This window comes from Hydra vulgaris, chromosome 15, assembly GCF_038396675.1.
Source record: "Hydra vulgaris chromosome 15, alternate assembly HydraT2T_AEP".
NCBI lineage: Eukaryota > Metazoa > Cnidaria > Hydrozoa > Anthoathecata > Hydridae > Hydra > Hydra vulgaris.
Genome location: NC_088934.1, coordinates 43,810,001 through 43,825,000, shown reverse-complemented (window position 1 = coordinate 43,825,000; position 15,000 = coordinate 43,810,001). Strand labels below are relative to the sequence as shown.

General features: G+C 27.1%; 2 protein-coding genes across 4 annotated transcripts in view; one reads left to right on the top strand and one right to left on the bottom strand.

The window, feature by feature from the left end:
• Nucleotides 1-417: 417 nt before the first annotated feature.
• LOC100210826 (putative glutathione-specific gamma-glutamylcyclotransferase 2) overlaps nucleotides 418-15,000 on the bottom strand; it is a 19,258-nt gene continuing 4,675 nt past the window's right edge. The window contains exons 2-6 of one of the 3 annotated variants that reach the window (XM_065818795.1): nucleotides 14,061-14,106; nucleotides 6,842-7,169; nucleotides 4,149-4,375; nucleotides 925-966; nucleotides 418-829 (exon numbers count right to left, since the gene is read on the bottom strand). In XM_065818795.1, coding sequence (XP_065674867.1) covers nucleotides 461-829; nucleotides 925-966; nucleotides 4,149-4,375; nucleotides 6,842-7,007 — 804 coding nt within the window. In that variant the 5' untranslated portion in view covers nucleotides 7,008-7,169; nucleotides 14,061-14,106 and the 3' untranslated portion in view covers nucleotides 418-460. Of the gene's footprint in view, nucleotides 830-924; nucleotides 967-4,148; nucleotides 4,376-4,568; nucleotides 4,606-6,551; nucleotides 6,625-6,841; nucleotides 7,170-14,060; nucleotides 14,107-15,000 lie in introns of those variants that run through there. The other 2 variants (XM_065818797.1, XM_065818796.1) reach the window with 2 other exon arrangements.
• Nucleotides 7,766-13,051, top strand: LOC101239222 (contactin-associated protein like 5-3). Its single transcript, XM_065818794.1, has 3 exons — nucleotides 7,766-8,034; nucleotides 9,112-9,407; nucleotides 10,082-13,051. The coding sequence occupies exons 2-3, from the start codon at nucleotides 9,172-9,174 to the stop codon at nucleotides 12,654-12,656; spliced, it is 2,811 nt and encodes a 936-aa protein (XP_065674866.1). The 5' UTR covers nucleotides 7,766-8,034; nucleotides 9,112-9,171; the 3' UTR covers nucleotides 12,657-13,051.

Here is a 15,000-nt window from a genome sequence, read left to right as displayed (position 1 = left end):
ATATATATATACACACATATATAGTGCCGTGGCAACTATAGAAAAGAAGGCCCTGCCTTAAAAAAAAAAACTGCCATTAGGTATTTGGTAATACCAAGGGTAAAAATTTTTCCAGAGGATCACCCGACCACTAGGTATTATCAAAAAAAAAGCTCCTTAGCCATGGCTTTGTATATATATAATGTTTATTAATGTATAAGTGTATATATGTGTGTGTGTATGTATATATATATATATATATATATATATATATATATATATATATATATATGTTTTTATCATGTTATGTATATAATGTAAAATTCTTCAAGATTGTTATAGTTTATTGCATAGCTTGTTATATATTACTTTTTTATTATTATTATTATTGTAATATTGGAATATATATACATATTTAAACACAGAAAAAAAGTGACATGTGTATTTTTTACTTATTCTTTCTTCATCAGATTGTGTACATTTAATCGCCTAGTATATTTTTTACGAGTTTATTCAATTCCATTGTGTGCATCTTATCGTCTTCTGTAGCAATGTCGAACTCATTTAGAGTTTCACACAGTTTGTATAAATAATCTTTATTTGGACCGCTCGGTCCAACTGATTTACTAATTTGCTTCGCAATATCGTCAATACATGCTACACCGAGGAAATTCTCATTACCTTCCACCGCATTGTAAACAACAACAGGTATTACAGCTTCTTCATTTTCGCGCGGATAAAAGTCGCATATTTGTTGGGAATATCCTCCTTTTTCTCGATAATCCAATATTTCGAACGTTTCTTGAACGTCTGTTGATTCGATGTAGTAGGCTTTGCCCCAAACAATGTGCTGTAAAAGTAAGAAATATTATAAAATTAATACTTAACACAACGCGTGGTTTATTATGATGCAAAAATCGATAAATTTTTTTTATCAATTTTTACCTTGTCTCTCTCAGTTGGAATTAAAGTTGCAACTCTACCAGGCTAAATGACAACAAATGAATAAGCAAAATAAATTGTAGACCTTTTTTGAAAATCATAGCATTACATAGCTTGTAATTCATCATTATTTCAAATTAAATTACCATTTACTGATCCCTTTATTTACAGAAATATATTACAGAAATATATAAAAAATAAAAGATTTTCAGCATTTTTTAACTGTCATCCTTATCAATATAAAAGTCTGAGTCACAATAATCTATACCTTTATTTTTTTTTTTTGGAGTACATTATCTAACCATGTTTGAAAAGCTTTTTTTTTTTTTTTTTTGAGCAAACATGATTTAAAATTTTACATGTGAATTGATATTTGACTTATATGCTTTTAAACGTAGCATTGGTGCAAATATGAAAAAAGACGTTTGAATTAGAAAGGATAAAACTGGTTTTATTTAAGAAGTGTTTTGCTTTAACTGTAATTACTAGTTATGGACTTTAGAGGATCTTTTTATTTTCGCTATTTTTTGCTTTTCATACTAGGCTTCGTTGACTCAGTAGTTAAGCATTTTAGTTCAATCACAATCGTGAAACTTTAATAAACAAGTTCTTGAAAATTAAGTTAAAGATAATTGATAAATGATAAAAATAAATGAAGATTAAGTTAAAGGTTAAAGATAGTTTCAATGTACAAAGTGGTATTCAAAATATCTAATTAGCTGTTGAACTCACTAAACTTGCTCGCAATTATCAAACTGTCAAGTCAAGTTGGCATAGAATAAATCAGTGCTTTAACTATTGAAGGGTGTTGTATAAATATGATTGATTAAGTTTAATATATAATACTGTAAATATGTTATTAGAAATAAAAAATTTAATAAAGATAAAGTTTTATACAATTAAAGAAAAAGACTTCATAACGGTATGGGTTGTATTAGATGCAACAGTTTATAAAAAGATTGTGTACAATAAAGGACGCAAGATTTTTTTTATTTTTAAGATATGACACTTTCAGGTATTGTAAAAAATGTATGTAGATTAATTCTTATTCCAAATGAGAATATTCGAATTGGATATTCGGCCGTGAACATTTTAGTGAACGGACGTGTTTATTATTAAACTTAAAAATGGCTAATAAAAGTATTTCAATTAAAAGAATATTTTGTAAAAAATTGCGGTGATTGGAGCCTGGAAACAGAAGTACCCTAAAAAGTTTGCAGCCCCAACTCCAAATGTCAGGGCAATGAGTTTCTTAAATATTTTAATTTTCTACCTTAAAAATTTAAATTCATTGACAGATTTAAAATTTCATCTATTATTCTTTTAGTGTTTTCATAAGTTATTACTACATAAAATTTTGGGAAGGGTGGAAAATTTACTAAGTCGTTACTTTCGAACACTAAATGGTTATTAGATAAAATTGAAAATCCGTTGATAAATTTAAATTTTGTATAGGATAGTAAACTAAGTTATTTTAAAAATTCATAACCGTCACATTTGGGATTGGGCTGCAAACTTTTTAGGATATTTTATTCCCAGGCTCCAATCACCGCATTTTTTTTACAAAACATTCTTATTTGAAACCATGAACAGACTTGTAATTTTGATGTCTGAAAATATTGCATCTGAAACATAAAAAAGTTCTGCGTCCGTCCCTGTTATACTTTGAATCCATATGTCATATTTTCCCCATCAAATGTCAAAATAAAACTAGACACATTAGACAAAAACATAGCAGCTGAAGTCTTAGTTTACTGCTTATCAAAGCATACGACTCTGAAACTACTCCGCTCCTTTGGAAATAAATAAACACAGCCAATTTTTTTAAATCGCAAACCAATTTTTTTAAATCGCAAAAAAAAAACTCAGATGTGATAAACGCATAAATGAAAAGTATAATCTAACAACAAATAAACACTACTTAACATTATTTAAACACTAATTAAGATTAATTGATTATAACTTATATTATTCAAAAACTTAATAAGACTGCAAAATGAAGCAGAGCATAAAAATTGCAGAATATAGCGTAGATAATGTTTGTAGAATACAACATGGCACGTTATTAACCAAAATTATAGAATATCAAAATTAAAATCAATAAAAAGTTCTTAACTATGTATGGAATCTTAAGTCCTAAAGTGTATAACTATAAAACAAATTCTGAGAAACATTCATGCTAAAAGTAACTTAGCCATCCTTTTTTAATCTTTTATACGGTAGATTATTTTATTAGAATTGTTAGTTTTGTTGATACTTTTGAAATGGTATAAGAATACTTAAATTTGATAATTTATTGAAACTTTAACCAGAAGCCTAATAAAACAATTCAGATGACGTGTTGTCATTTCTATATTTTATAAGTGTCTGTTTAATTTTTTTGTTTTTTTGTTTAAAACTTATTTTAGAAATTTTCACGCAAAAAACATTATTTTGTGAAATAGAGATTAAAAGATAATAAAAAATCGTTTACTATTTAAAAAAAAAAAAAAAAATCTTTTTTTTAATGCTAAATATTATTTATATAAATTAATGTCAATAACACTTTTCATTTATGCGTTTATCATATATGATGATATTATAAAATTGTTTTAAATTGCTTTTCAACTGTCAGACAGCCATTGTATAGTTGTAAACGTAATCGTTTTATATTTGCATCTTTCTATTGTCGTACCACTATTTTTGAAACTATAAATTTTCCTAGTTTATTTAGCAGTTTCAAGAAAACCTAACGGTCTCATCACAGAGCACCGCGCAGTTAGTTCACATTGCCTTACCGAATCTGCTCATCTAGCTAGAACATCGAACTTAGGTCCCCTAAATTCTGATGGATTTACTCTTATTGCTACGCCACCTTTTCTAATATCATGAGGCGTCTGATAGGCTAAAAATCTAAAAAATAAAAGCAATGCCACAAGTTTTAAAGTCAAAACCTTGGTAATGAGCCTTTAGAACAAACCAGGAGTGAATTTTGTGATATTAAAATCGAGGTTGATAATAACAATTAAAAATACTGGTTTTTAACCACGCATTTGTTAAAAATGCTTTATATTTATCTAAAAACTTGGATATTTAAATGCTTTGAAAATTTCTACAAAGTTGTTGACTCTGGTACTTTCGACTGTCATACTGATATACGCTGTCGGTTTGTATTTTCTGTCGGTCTGTCAAATTATTATCAAAGTTTTAAAAACAACCTATCAAAATAAAACTTAAAAATTAGTTACTTTTCCTGGAACTCCTCTATGATCTGTGCTGCCTTGCCAAAATCTCCTTACAAAATTTTTTATGTAACCTATACGTGATTTTGAATATTTGAAGTTAGCATTCCACATAAGAGACGCGTAACCAAATATCCACACACCTTTATTTTGATTTTCCGAAAGTTTGTTTGAAGAACCATTTTTGTTACAAAGTTCATTTTGAGTTATATTTGTATCCAAGTTTTCCATTTCTAATTAAGTACATAAACACAAGTTATAAAATAATAATCAACTATTTAAACGTTTGCATGAAAGCAACGTGTTTCTATAAATACATTGGTTTAAATAAAAGCATCTTGAAGCCTGCTTAATTCTATATTTCCTCTACAAAGAGCACGTGTTTAATTAATATATTTTTGTAGTATTTTACTTTTTTTTAAATACCTTTCAGAGTGCGCTTAAACATATTTTACAGAAATCGCTTTCACGAATTAAAGTATATTAAAAACAAACTTAAAAAAAAACTGTTATTTTAAAATAATAAAACAGCAAATTAAAAAAAAAATGTTAGTCAATAATTGTTTGTGCTTTTTGTTAAGATGTTTGTCGCATTCATTTCGTTAATCGTGCATTTTTTTGTTAACAGAGTAATCAAAAAGCCAATTGAGTTAAACTTAGTTAAGAAAAATCTTCTTAAATTATGAGAGGGTGGGGCTAGGGAGGTGTTTATTGTATTAGCATGATTAAGTTTTTACAATATTAAACCCAAAAATGGCATTAGATATAGTTTTTTAACTAAGTAGAGATATTCTTTTGAACTGTGCTAATGTTTTTCGTAAACAATTCTAGACACAAAAATAAAATTCAAACAAAAAAATAACTTAAGATTCAAGAAAGTAGTTTCAAATAATGTAAAATATTTAAAATATTTAAAACATGTCAACTATTTTAAACAATTAAAAGATTACCAAGGTTTTACAAAATTAAAGAAGAAGCCGAGTTAAGCTTTAGATTTCGTTAAATAATTATATAAGCTAAATTGCGTTAAATAACTTTAACAGGTATATAATAAATAACTTTAACAGGTGTATAATATATATACTTGGAGTAAAATAGGTAGTTTATTGAAAATTGTTAAATTTGTATAAAATAAATTTTTAAATTATTAACGTAATTAAACAAAAGTTAACATTCTCTGTAGAAAAAACCAACAACTGTTTTCTTTCTCGTGAAAACCACCTGTATCTTATAAAAATTAAATTAACCGAATTACATGAGTTATAAAATTAGCTACTTTAAGAAATCGTTTAATAACTTTAATAACTTGTTGTAAATGTATTCATTTGTTATCCTGTTATCATATATAATAATTTTTATCCTTTTTATATATAGAATAAAAGGTTAACTGGTTATCACACATTTGTAACATCTAAAAAATTGCATACACTTTTTATTGATTTAAAACCTAATAGAAAAAAAATTCCTAATATTTTTTAAATTTATAAATGCTCATATTCATAAAAAACGTAAGAATAAAAAAATATTTATATTTCTTCACGACCCCTGTCTCTAAAAAATTACCAAATTACGAACTGCTGCCTTTGATCTTTGATAATACTTTCAATTGAGTGAAAAACTCGGAAAACTGATTGTTAACTTCCAGCATCATCATCATTAATTTTTAGCACTAACAACTGGATTTAATGATTAAAAAACATGTTAATCATTTGTTGCTCCCCAACAAATTTTTAACTAAAAAACTACCTTACATAAAAAAGAAGCACTTTAGTTAATGATACAATAAAGTATTGCCAATAAATATTACTTTATGATACGATTTTAAAAGCTTGAAAGTTAATTATTTGTCTTAAAATAACTATTATAACTCAAATCAATTGACCTGTTTTTTAAAATTAGACCTGTCTTTTGTGACAATGTTTTACTGTTCTAGCAGCCGTGGTATTCTATGTTGACATTATATGCGATGCAATGTGCTCATATTCAACTCCAACTGCAAGTTGCTTTGTGTTTTCTTGAAACTTTAACTGGTTGCATGAATAAAACGCTGGCTTGGTGTTGATAAAATTATTTTTATTATCCTTGCAATAAAAAATAAAGCAACATATTTTCGCTTTTTATGTGCAAAATGCATATTGCTTACTTTTGTGATATTGGAATTATTAGATATTTTGAGAAATCAATTTCTACAAACCACGACATATGGGTATTAAAAAACTGCTATAAAAACTACCACAAAATATTTAACTTTTTCGATAACTACTGTTAAAACAAAGTTTGATTTTAAATCCAAAAAATAATAAAATAAATATTTTCTTTTCACTTTACACTTAAATAAATAATTCACATATAATAAGCACATTCTAAACAAAGTCTATTTACTTAAATAAATAAATAAAGTATATTTACTTGTACTGCAGAAGCAAATAGCTTTGAACAGCACAAAAGAAATCGAAAGTCTTATCTTTAAGAAATTATGAAATGTAGTTCTTATTTACTTACATATATAATTAAAGAATATTATAAAATGCTTAAAAATGAACAAAGTTTCATTTCAAACTTATAATTTAAATTAAAACTAAACTAAATCAAAATTACGAAAACTTGGTCTCATACTAAATATAAAGAGAACGCAGTTAATGGTCATGTGTGTTTGTGTGTATATGTGTGTGTCTTAATGTGTTAGATTAAAATGTTACCTGAGGTAAAGCTATCAAAAACGTAACTTTGATTCCTCCTCTGAAAATTACTTCCGTAATTCCAAAATTGTACCAAATAACTCTTATCCAAAACTTTGTTAAAGCAAGATGGTAAAAATGTTGTTGATTTCAACACGTATTTTACCCGAATACTTTTAATTAACATTTAGTATCAGTAGATGTCTTGGCAAACAAAGATAATATGAAAAACGATGACCACTTTTTGCAGCGTTGAGAAATTTTTTTTGAACGCATTTAATGTTTTACACGTTTATGTAGTGCAGCCAGAATAGCAACATTTTTATTACCATAAACAATGTTCAAAAGACTAAATTAAAAAAAAAAAAAATAAGTAAAGTACAGTCTAATTTATTATTTCAAATCTTACAAAACAACTATTAATTATTATAAATACAAACTAAAAATTTATTTACAATAAATAATACTAATTATAGTTCTTTTTATTGCCCAATCTTTGACATTCCTCAATCCCTAGAGGCTGAATAAAAATTACGGGAAAACAGGAACATTTTTTTTTTATATATTAATTATAAAAAAAAATTCCGGTATAAAATAAACACAATAACACTATGAACATAGTATTCACAAACCGAACATAAAACCAAACATAGTATTCACAAACCGAACATAAAAAATCTAAATTTTCAAGTTATAAAATCGACACAATAATAAAAAAATAAAAATAAAACAGAGACAACTTATTTAACAAAAAAAACAATTTAACAACTAAATTAAAAATATTCATTTTATTATTCAATGATGCATTTTTGAGTATGTCAGTCTAAATTGATTGTTTACAAAAGGGTTCTACCTTTTTATTACCATCTCTTTGCCATTTTAAGTAACTTAAATGCCTCATGAAAAATACTAAATAATTTAATCAAAGCTTTCCTGAATTGTTTAGCAAAGTTCATAAACAGATTTGTTACATAATGACTAAATGTTTCTGTAATGGCTATTCATACAGAAAAATTTCATGTGTTTGTAAGATACATGCATTTTAAAGATCTGATTGGATTTCCATGGAGATAAGAGTTCTTCTTTTACAAATTTGTTTGTTTAAATCAGATTTTTGTGCAAAAAGCCACGACTAAAACCATTCATGAAATTTAAAAGTACATTATAGTTGCATAAGAAGACATCCATTTTTAAATCCATTGCTTTTAGGTCAGGTAAGTAAGGTTAATAAATAAATAAAATCATTTTTTTATTTGTTTTTTATTTTATGTTGGTTTATAAATTTTTATATTTATATATTGATTTATAATTTTTAATATTTTATGTAATTCTAAAATGCTATTTTTTGCAATTATTTTTTGCAAGTTATTTATATGTTGCAATTAAATCTTATTTTGTAATTTTTAAAAAGAATAAAAAATCAAAAGCCTCAACATCTGCAACATGAAATCTTTCTTTTTTATATATATAAGAATTTTTACAAGACATTCATACGGATTAGCGTTGCATTTTTCTAAAATCGATTTTTGTAATGGGATTTTGTAATTTTCGTATTAGTTTTAATAAACCAATACAAAAATAAAGTTTCGATTTACCAATTATTCTAGTAGTAACATGGTTTGTAAATCGTTTTGCAGCATTTCTTTTATTCGTTCCGTTTCATTATTTTTTCTTTGGCATTTGTTTCAGTAAAACTAACGCAACAATACTTCTTATTTTATTCATAAAATAAGCATTGTGTAATGTGTTGCGTGAAAAGAAATCTGGATCTAGATATGCACTTTGAAAAGCGGATTAAGTTTCCATAATAAAAGTTTATAAATATAAAAGATTTAGATCGGAAGAAGAGAATATTAGAGAAAAAGAGGGGTGACAATGCCCTCTCCCTATTTCATCCTAATCCAATACTAAGTACGAAATCATTTTTGCGCGGAGTCCAAGACTTAATTAAATGTTTTAAAAATCGTTAACTGTCGCATTGATCTAAAATCGTTTAAAATATATTCGCAACTGATTGAGAAAGATGGTATCCAGATGGTCTTTTTAAGTTTTTCTCAACGCTACATAATTTATTATCGTTTTTTATTCTTTTCTTTAATGCTTTATGTCCTTTATAAACAAAATAAAAAGGTTCAAAGTTTTAAAAACAATCATGGGTTGACTAGAAACCTAATCCTAATTTGTCGAAACATATTTAAAAAAAACAACCTGTTTTTTATTGTTTGATTCTTAATTGCCTTGTTTATTATATTATACAAGCAGTTAATTCGTTTTTCGTATTTTATTTAAAGATTGCAATGCAAAGGTTGGATCTCCATATATAAATAAACTTGGTGTCCAGGCTGTCCAGGATGAATTTAGGTTTTATGATGACTTTATTAATCAGTTATGCTAGATGCAATGATGAAATGGTTATATTTGACGGAACTCAGTATCTAACATCTTCACTTGTTATAAACCCTTTGTACAAAACGACAAATGAAATCAGTATCAATTTTCAAACAACGCAGTCGTCTGGTTTACTATTTTATGCAAGTGGATCAACCGGAGATTTTATTGCTATAGAATTGTTTCACGGCAACATAAGGTAAGCATTTATAATTTCTCTATATTAATTAGTAAAAACACTCATCTAATTTTTTCATTGACAGGCTGCTTCTCATTGTGTAGGTTCATCAAGTATTTTCCTGATGAACCTACAGAAGAAGAAACCGCCAGTCGAAGTATGAGCTAGATAAGCGTTTTTACTAATTTATAATTGCTATTTTTTTATGAAAATCGAGCACTCTATTTGAAGGCTACACTAACATAATATATATATATATATATATATATATATATATATATATATATATATATATATATATATATATATATATATATATATATATATATATATATATATATATATATATATATATATATACAAATATATATATATATACAAATATATATATACAAATATACAAATATATATATATATATATATATATATATATATATATATATATACATACATACATACATATATATATATATATATATATTTATATATATATATATATATATATATATATATAAATATATATATTTATCTATATATATATATATATAAATTATATATATATATATATATATATATATATATATATATATATATATATATATATATATATATATATATAATTGTTGCTTACAGCATTTTTATTAAAAAGTTACAAAACTGTAATTAACATTTTTTATTAAGTTACTTGCTTTTAGATACGTTGGTAACAGCGACGGATTTGCTTCCGAAACACAACTTACGATTATACACTCGGGAAACTTTGCAGATGGTTTTTATCACCAGGTTAATATAGAAATTGGCGAGTTTACTAAAATTTATGTCTATAGCTATCCTTTTGGAAATCCAAACATTACTGTTAAACAAAGCGGTGCTAATGATCTTCGATTTGATTTGGACGAGGTTGCCTACTTTATGGGAATGCCACTAAACGAATGGAGAATATCTAGAAAAGAGTTGCTTACTACACGAAACTTTAAAGGGTGTCTAAATACAATAACGTTTAACAAAATAGAATTAGCATTATACAAATATGATACGAACTTGTTCCCAGGAACATCATTTGTAGGTCGCCTAATTTTAGGATGTAACATTTCGGCTCCAAACTTTTTAAAATCCTTTACTTCTATAGATGAATCGATAGAAATTAAATATCCAGTTAATTCAAAAACTTTATTTTTAGAAATGTCTTTAAAAACCTATGTTCAGACCGGAATCATAATGAAATATGTTTCAAGCAATACTTATCCTTCAATTTACCTATATCTAAACAAGAAAGAATTTCGGCTCGATGGTAATCTTTCATCTTTATTTTCTTTCTCACTTTTACATTCCGATAAAAGTAACGATGACGGCACATGGCACTTAATTCAAATAGAAATCAATGATTTATATGCTTCTTTATCTGTTGACGCTAACACTATGATGTTAACATTTAGCAAACCGATTGTGTTTGATTTACCCGAAAGGTTATCATTTGGGGGAAGCTTAACTAACATTCCTGGAATTATAGGCTGTTTAAAAGATGTTTTTATAAGCAGTTCACGTACTCCTATTACTTTTTTTTTAAATCAATCATTAAGTATCTCTTATGAAGAGAAAATGTGCGCTATGAAAGATTTGTGCTTTCCAAATAATCCGTGCAAAAACGGTGGTCAATGCTTTCAAAACTGGAATGGACAGCTGTGCAACTGCAATTTTACAGGTTATTCAGGAAAGTATTGTGATATAAAGGATAACATACGTTACCAACCCTCGTGCAGTTCTTACTTTCAAATTGGTTACAGACACAGTGGAGGGTATTTTGTTAAACCTGGTTCTACGCTACCATTTTATGTAAAATGCAAAATGAATTTGTCTGAAGGTAAAGGCATAACCATCATTGAACCAGTTTTTAAAGAAATATTTGTATTTACTGGAAATACTTTTGACGATAATTTTTTTTATCATTCTATATCGTACAAAGCAAGTAAACACCAAATCAACAACTTGATTGCAGCAAGCAGGGAGTGTAGGCAATATGTCAGATACAACTGTTACGCCTCAACTCTTATGAATTCAAAAGAAAGTTATCTCCCTTCAACGCAACTAGGAGTAAGATGGTATTCACGAAAAGGTGCCCTTAGAAACTATTGGGCTGGTGGAAAAAACAATTCATTTTCATGTGGCTGTGCCAGTAACAAAACTTGCATCGATTCCAGTTTATATTGTAATTGTGATGTCGCAGATAATTATATGCGATTTGATGATGGATTTTTTACTGAGAAAAACGAACTTCCTATATCAAAAATAAAAATTAGCCGACTCCGTACAAACCATCGGTCATCGGTGGAAATTGGACCGTTAGAATGTACAGGAACTGTTAATGAAATAGAAAAATTTAATAAAGCACCTACCACTTCAATACCTGATAATAACATTAATGCAACCACATTTTCAACATTTTTTACGTACTTAACTAAACAGTCAACTTTGCATCCTAAAAACACTCACGACGCAACGTTGCTAGTTGAATCAACAAACATAGCCAACACAACATCCATACCAATCAACAAAAAAGAATCAGTAATTGTTATTAACAGCAAACTTTTATATGTAGTAGTAATTTCTATTGGCGCAATAGCTACCTGTGCAACCCTCTTGTTTATTGTGAAACGTTGTTGGTTCACATCAAATTATAGTAAAGCCCGTCCACATGTTATACAGTTTTATAATGAAGACACCTCTCTCAACAAAAATAGAAATAATTTTCAAGTTAATAATGATATTCAAGTTACTAATGATATTAAACTAACAGTTGATCATATAGACGTCACACAGTCATCGACCCGCCATTGTGTACCATCATATCATCAAAATGTAACTAAAACATCAGAGGGAAGTGAAGTAGACTTTTTATACGAAAAAGACTTGGTTGAATATAACGAAAGTGATGAATTTGAAAGAAAATACTTTCCTAGAAAGGGAATATTAAAAATAAAAAAAGATTTTCTTTTAAGTCATCAAAATAATGACGGTTCTTCTAATACCAATATTAGCAATATTATTAAGCCATCCCATCAACAAAAATCTTTAAGCGTAAAACGTCAATTTGACCATTGCCGCCGAGATTCTTATTGTAGTTCTAATGAAACAGAGACTTCTGAACTGATGAGTTCGCCATTTTATAAAATTCCAAATAACGAAAATAAAACAGTTAGCTTTTCAATTAAAAATACAGAAGAAAGTGTTATGATATTATATGGAGAAGAATGTATTCAAACCTTAGTTTAGCCTATTTTTAGCAATTAAAAGAAAAATTAAAAAAGGAACCTTTAACTGATTAAAAATGATTTCATAAAACAAAATTTCCATTTTGTGCATTATTTAAAAGCTAATATTTTTCTAAACGCCGGTAGTGTTTTAAGCAAGCTTTCTTTTGTTTCGCCTTTTCCCTTTGTTATAAAATAACAACGTTTTGTAACAACTAATTCAAATATTTAATGGGCAAGCGTTAAACGTACATTCTAATTTGAAATCCAAATTGTTAATATGTAAATATTTTCTAACGCCTTAATAACAGTTGTTATTGTTGTTTATATATATATATACTCATATATTTTTAGAAGTTTTTATGTAGAGTCAATATTATAGAAAAAAAATTTGTGACTAAAGTTAGTCTTGTATAATATTTTTTTAGACAGTGGCATATTTATCTGGTAAATAGATCGCTAATGACAACGAATATTACCTAGAATGACCAATAATAGAGTTAAGTTGAAGGCGTTACATTGATACAATGTAGCGTTATAGTTGTTGTTGTGTTTCAACGATACGTTAGATACAAATGGCTTCTCATTCGGCTAAAGTTAACACAGTGCATGTTTAACTAGGTTCGGATTACGTTGAGCTACTGTTAATGTTAATTAAGTAATAATTACTTTTAACGTAGCGTTATGGGCAGCATACGAGCGGCTGTTCAAAAGACCAACGTTGACCAAAAACCGGCTGTTCAAAAGACCAACGTTGACACTGTTTTATTAAGTTAAACTGAGCTACTATTAGTCTTACTTTGTTTTTCATATTTCTCAACCTTAAAGAAGTTTATCACTTACCGAAAAATAGGTTTTTTTTATTTTAAAAGTGTCTATAAAAGCGCTCCAAGAAGAAAAATAGACTAATCTTGAGTCAAAATCTGTTTAAAAATGAACCTTTAGCTGCGCTTCTTTTTTTTTTATTTTTTTTATTGCCTTTTAAATGGAGACGCATTTGTAATTCTGGTTTCAGTGCAACTGAAATTAGAATTACGTAATATATCAGCTAACGGAGTTAGTTACTTACAAGAACTAAAACTCAAGTAAGTATATGTTGTCGTAAGGACCAAACCAAAGTCAGGATTAATTTAGATCAGTTTGGCACTTGGCTACATCTTCAAATTACTTTTTTGTAATCAACATTTGTCGTCAATGATTTAAAAAGTTCTTGAAAATAAATGTCACCCGGCAATACCGGATATGTTAGACATAAATGGGAAGTCATTAGTTATTAGACAAAGCATAACTAACATTGGTTAAAGGAAATTCTGAATAGGTGAAGCTAAATTGTACAAAGAAACTGTACAACAATAAAAACAAAAAAAGTATAAAATAAAAAACTATTAAAACAACTCAGTAGTAAGTGTAAAATAATACTTCGTACCTGTACTGTAAAACTCGAGTAGCGGTGTAAAGACCGGTAACAGAATCTAAACAAAACCAAATAACAATAAAAGAATGGTAAAAACATTAAACAAGGAAAACTCATTTCGGCTAAGTAAAAGAAAAGTTTTATTATTTTGGGGTCCAGTTGTACTATCGAGTCCAGTTGTATTACCGAGGATGAATAATAAATAAATAAAATAAATTTAATTATTAAAAATTGTTAAAAAGTGCAATCAGCAGGCTTTCTTAGTGATTAGTTTTTAATTTCTACGACTTTTCAAATGTGTTTGTTGAAATTTTTTAATTTTTTAGTTAGATTATAGAGAAATAAAAATGATTATATATAGGAAACTCTATAAGACAGAAGATCCCCTTCGGTGTTACATCAGAACAAACATCCGAAGCAGTGCATAAAAACCTAAACAAGACGCTGAAAAGATGTGTTGTGTTAGAGAAAAATGTACATAATGGTGAGAAATTAAGAGCCGTCATTGTTAAACACCGTTCAAAAAGATTGAATGAATATTTTCAAGGATATATTTATATTAAAAAAATAAATTATTTTTTGTAACAAATTATAATATTTAAAATACTGTTTGCAGCTTTTCATTTGTGCGAAATTTTTATTTGAAATATATGTGCGATTATTTTATTTGAAATTTGTACATTACGTGTGTACAGAGCTGGAACATTTTTCTTTATTTCTAATAGATTTTTTGTCAATGGGAAAATTGTAACTGTTATTGCTAATATTTAGATTTCAAATTTTATCAAAATATATTTTGGCGCTCAAAAGATATAAACTTTAGAACAACTTTATTTTTTGAACAATTTACATTTTTTGAAAAAAGGTCAAAAAATAAAAAGATGTAGTATTTAATTAGTTTGTTTGCAACGATTTCTATCTATTTATGATTCTATCTCACCTTTCTGTCAAC

Bases quoted from the DNA above. Each gene is read 5' to 3' on its own strand.
- LOC101239222 (XM_065818794.1), top strand. From the start codon at position 9,172: ATGAATTTAGGTTTTATGATGACTTTATTAATCAGTTATGCTAGATGC. The intron at 9,408-10,081 runs GTAAGCATTTAT...ACTTGCTTTTAG, and splicing joins TTGTTTCACGGCAACATAAG to ATACGTTGGTAACAGCGACG.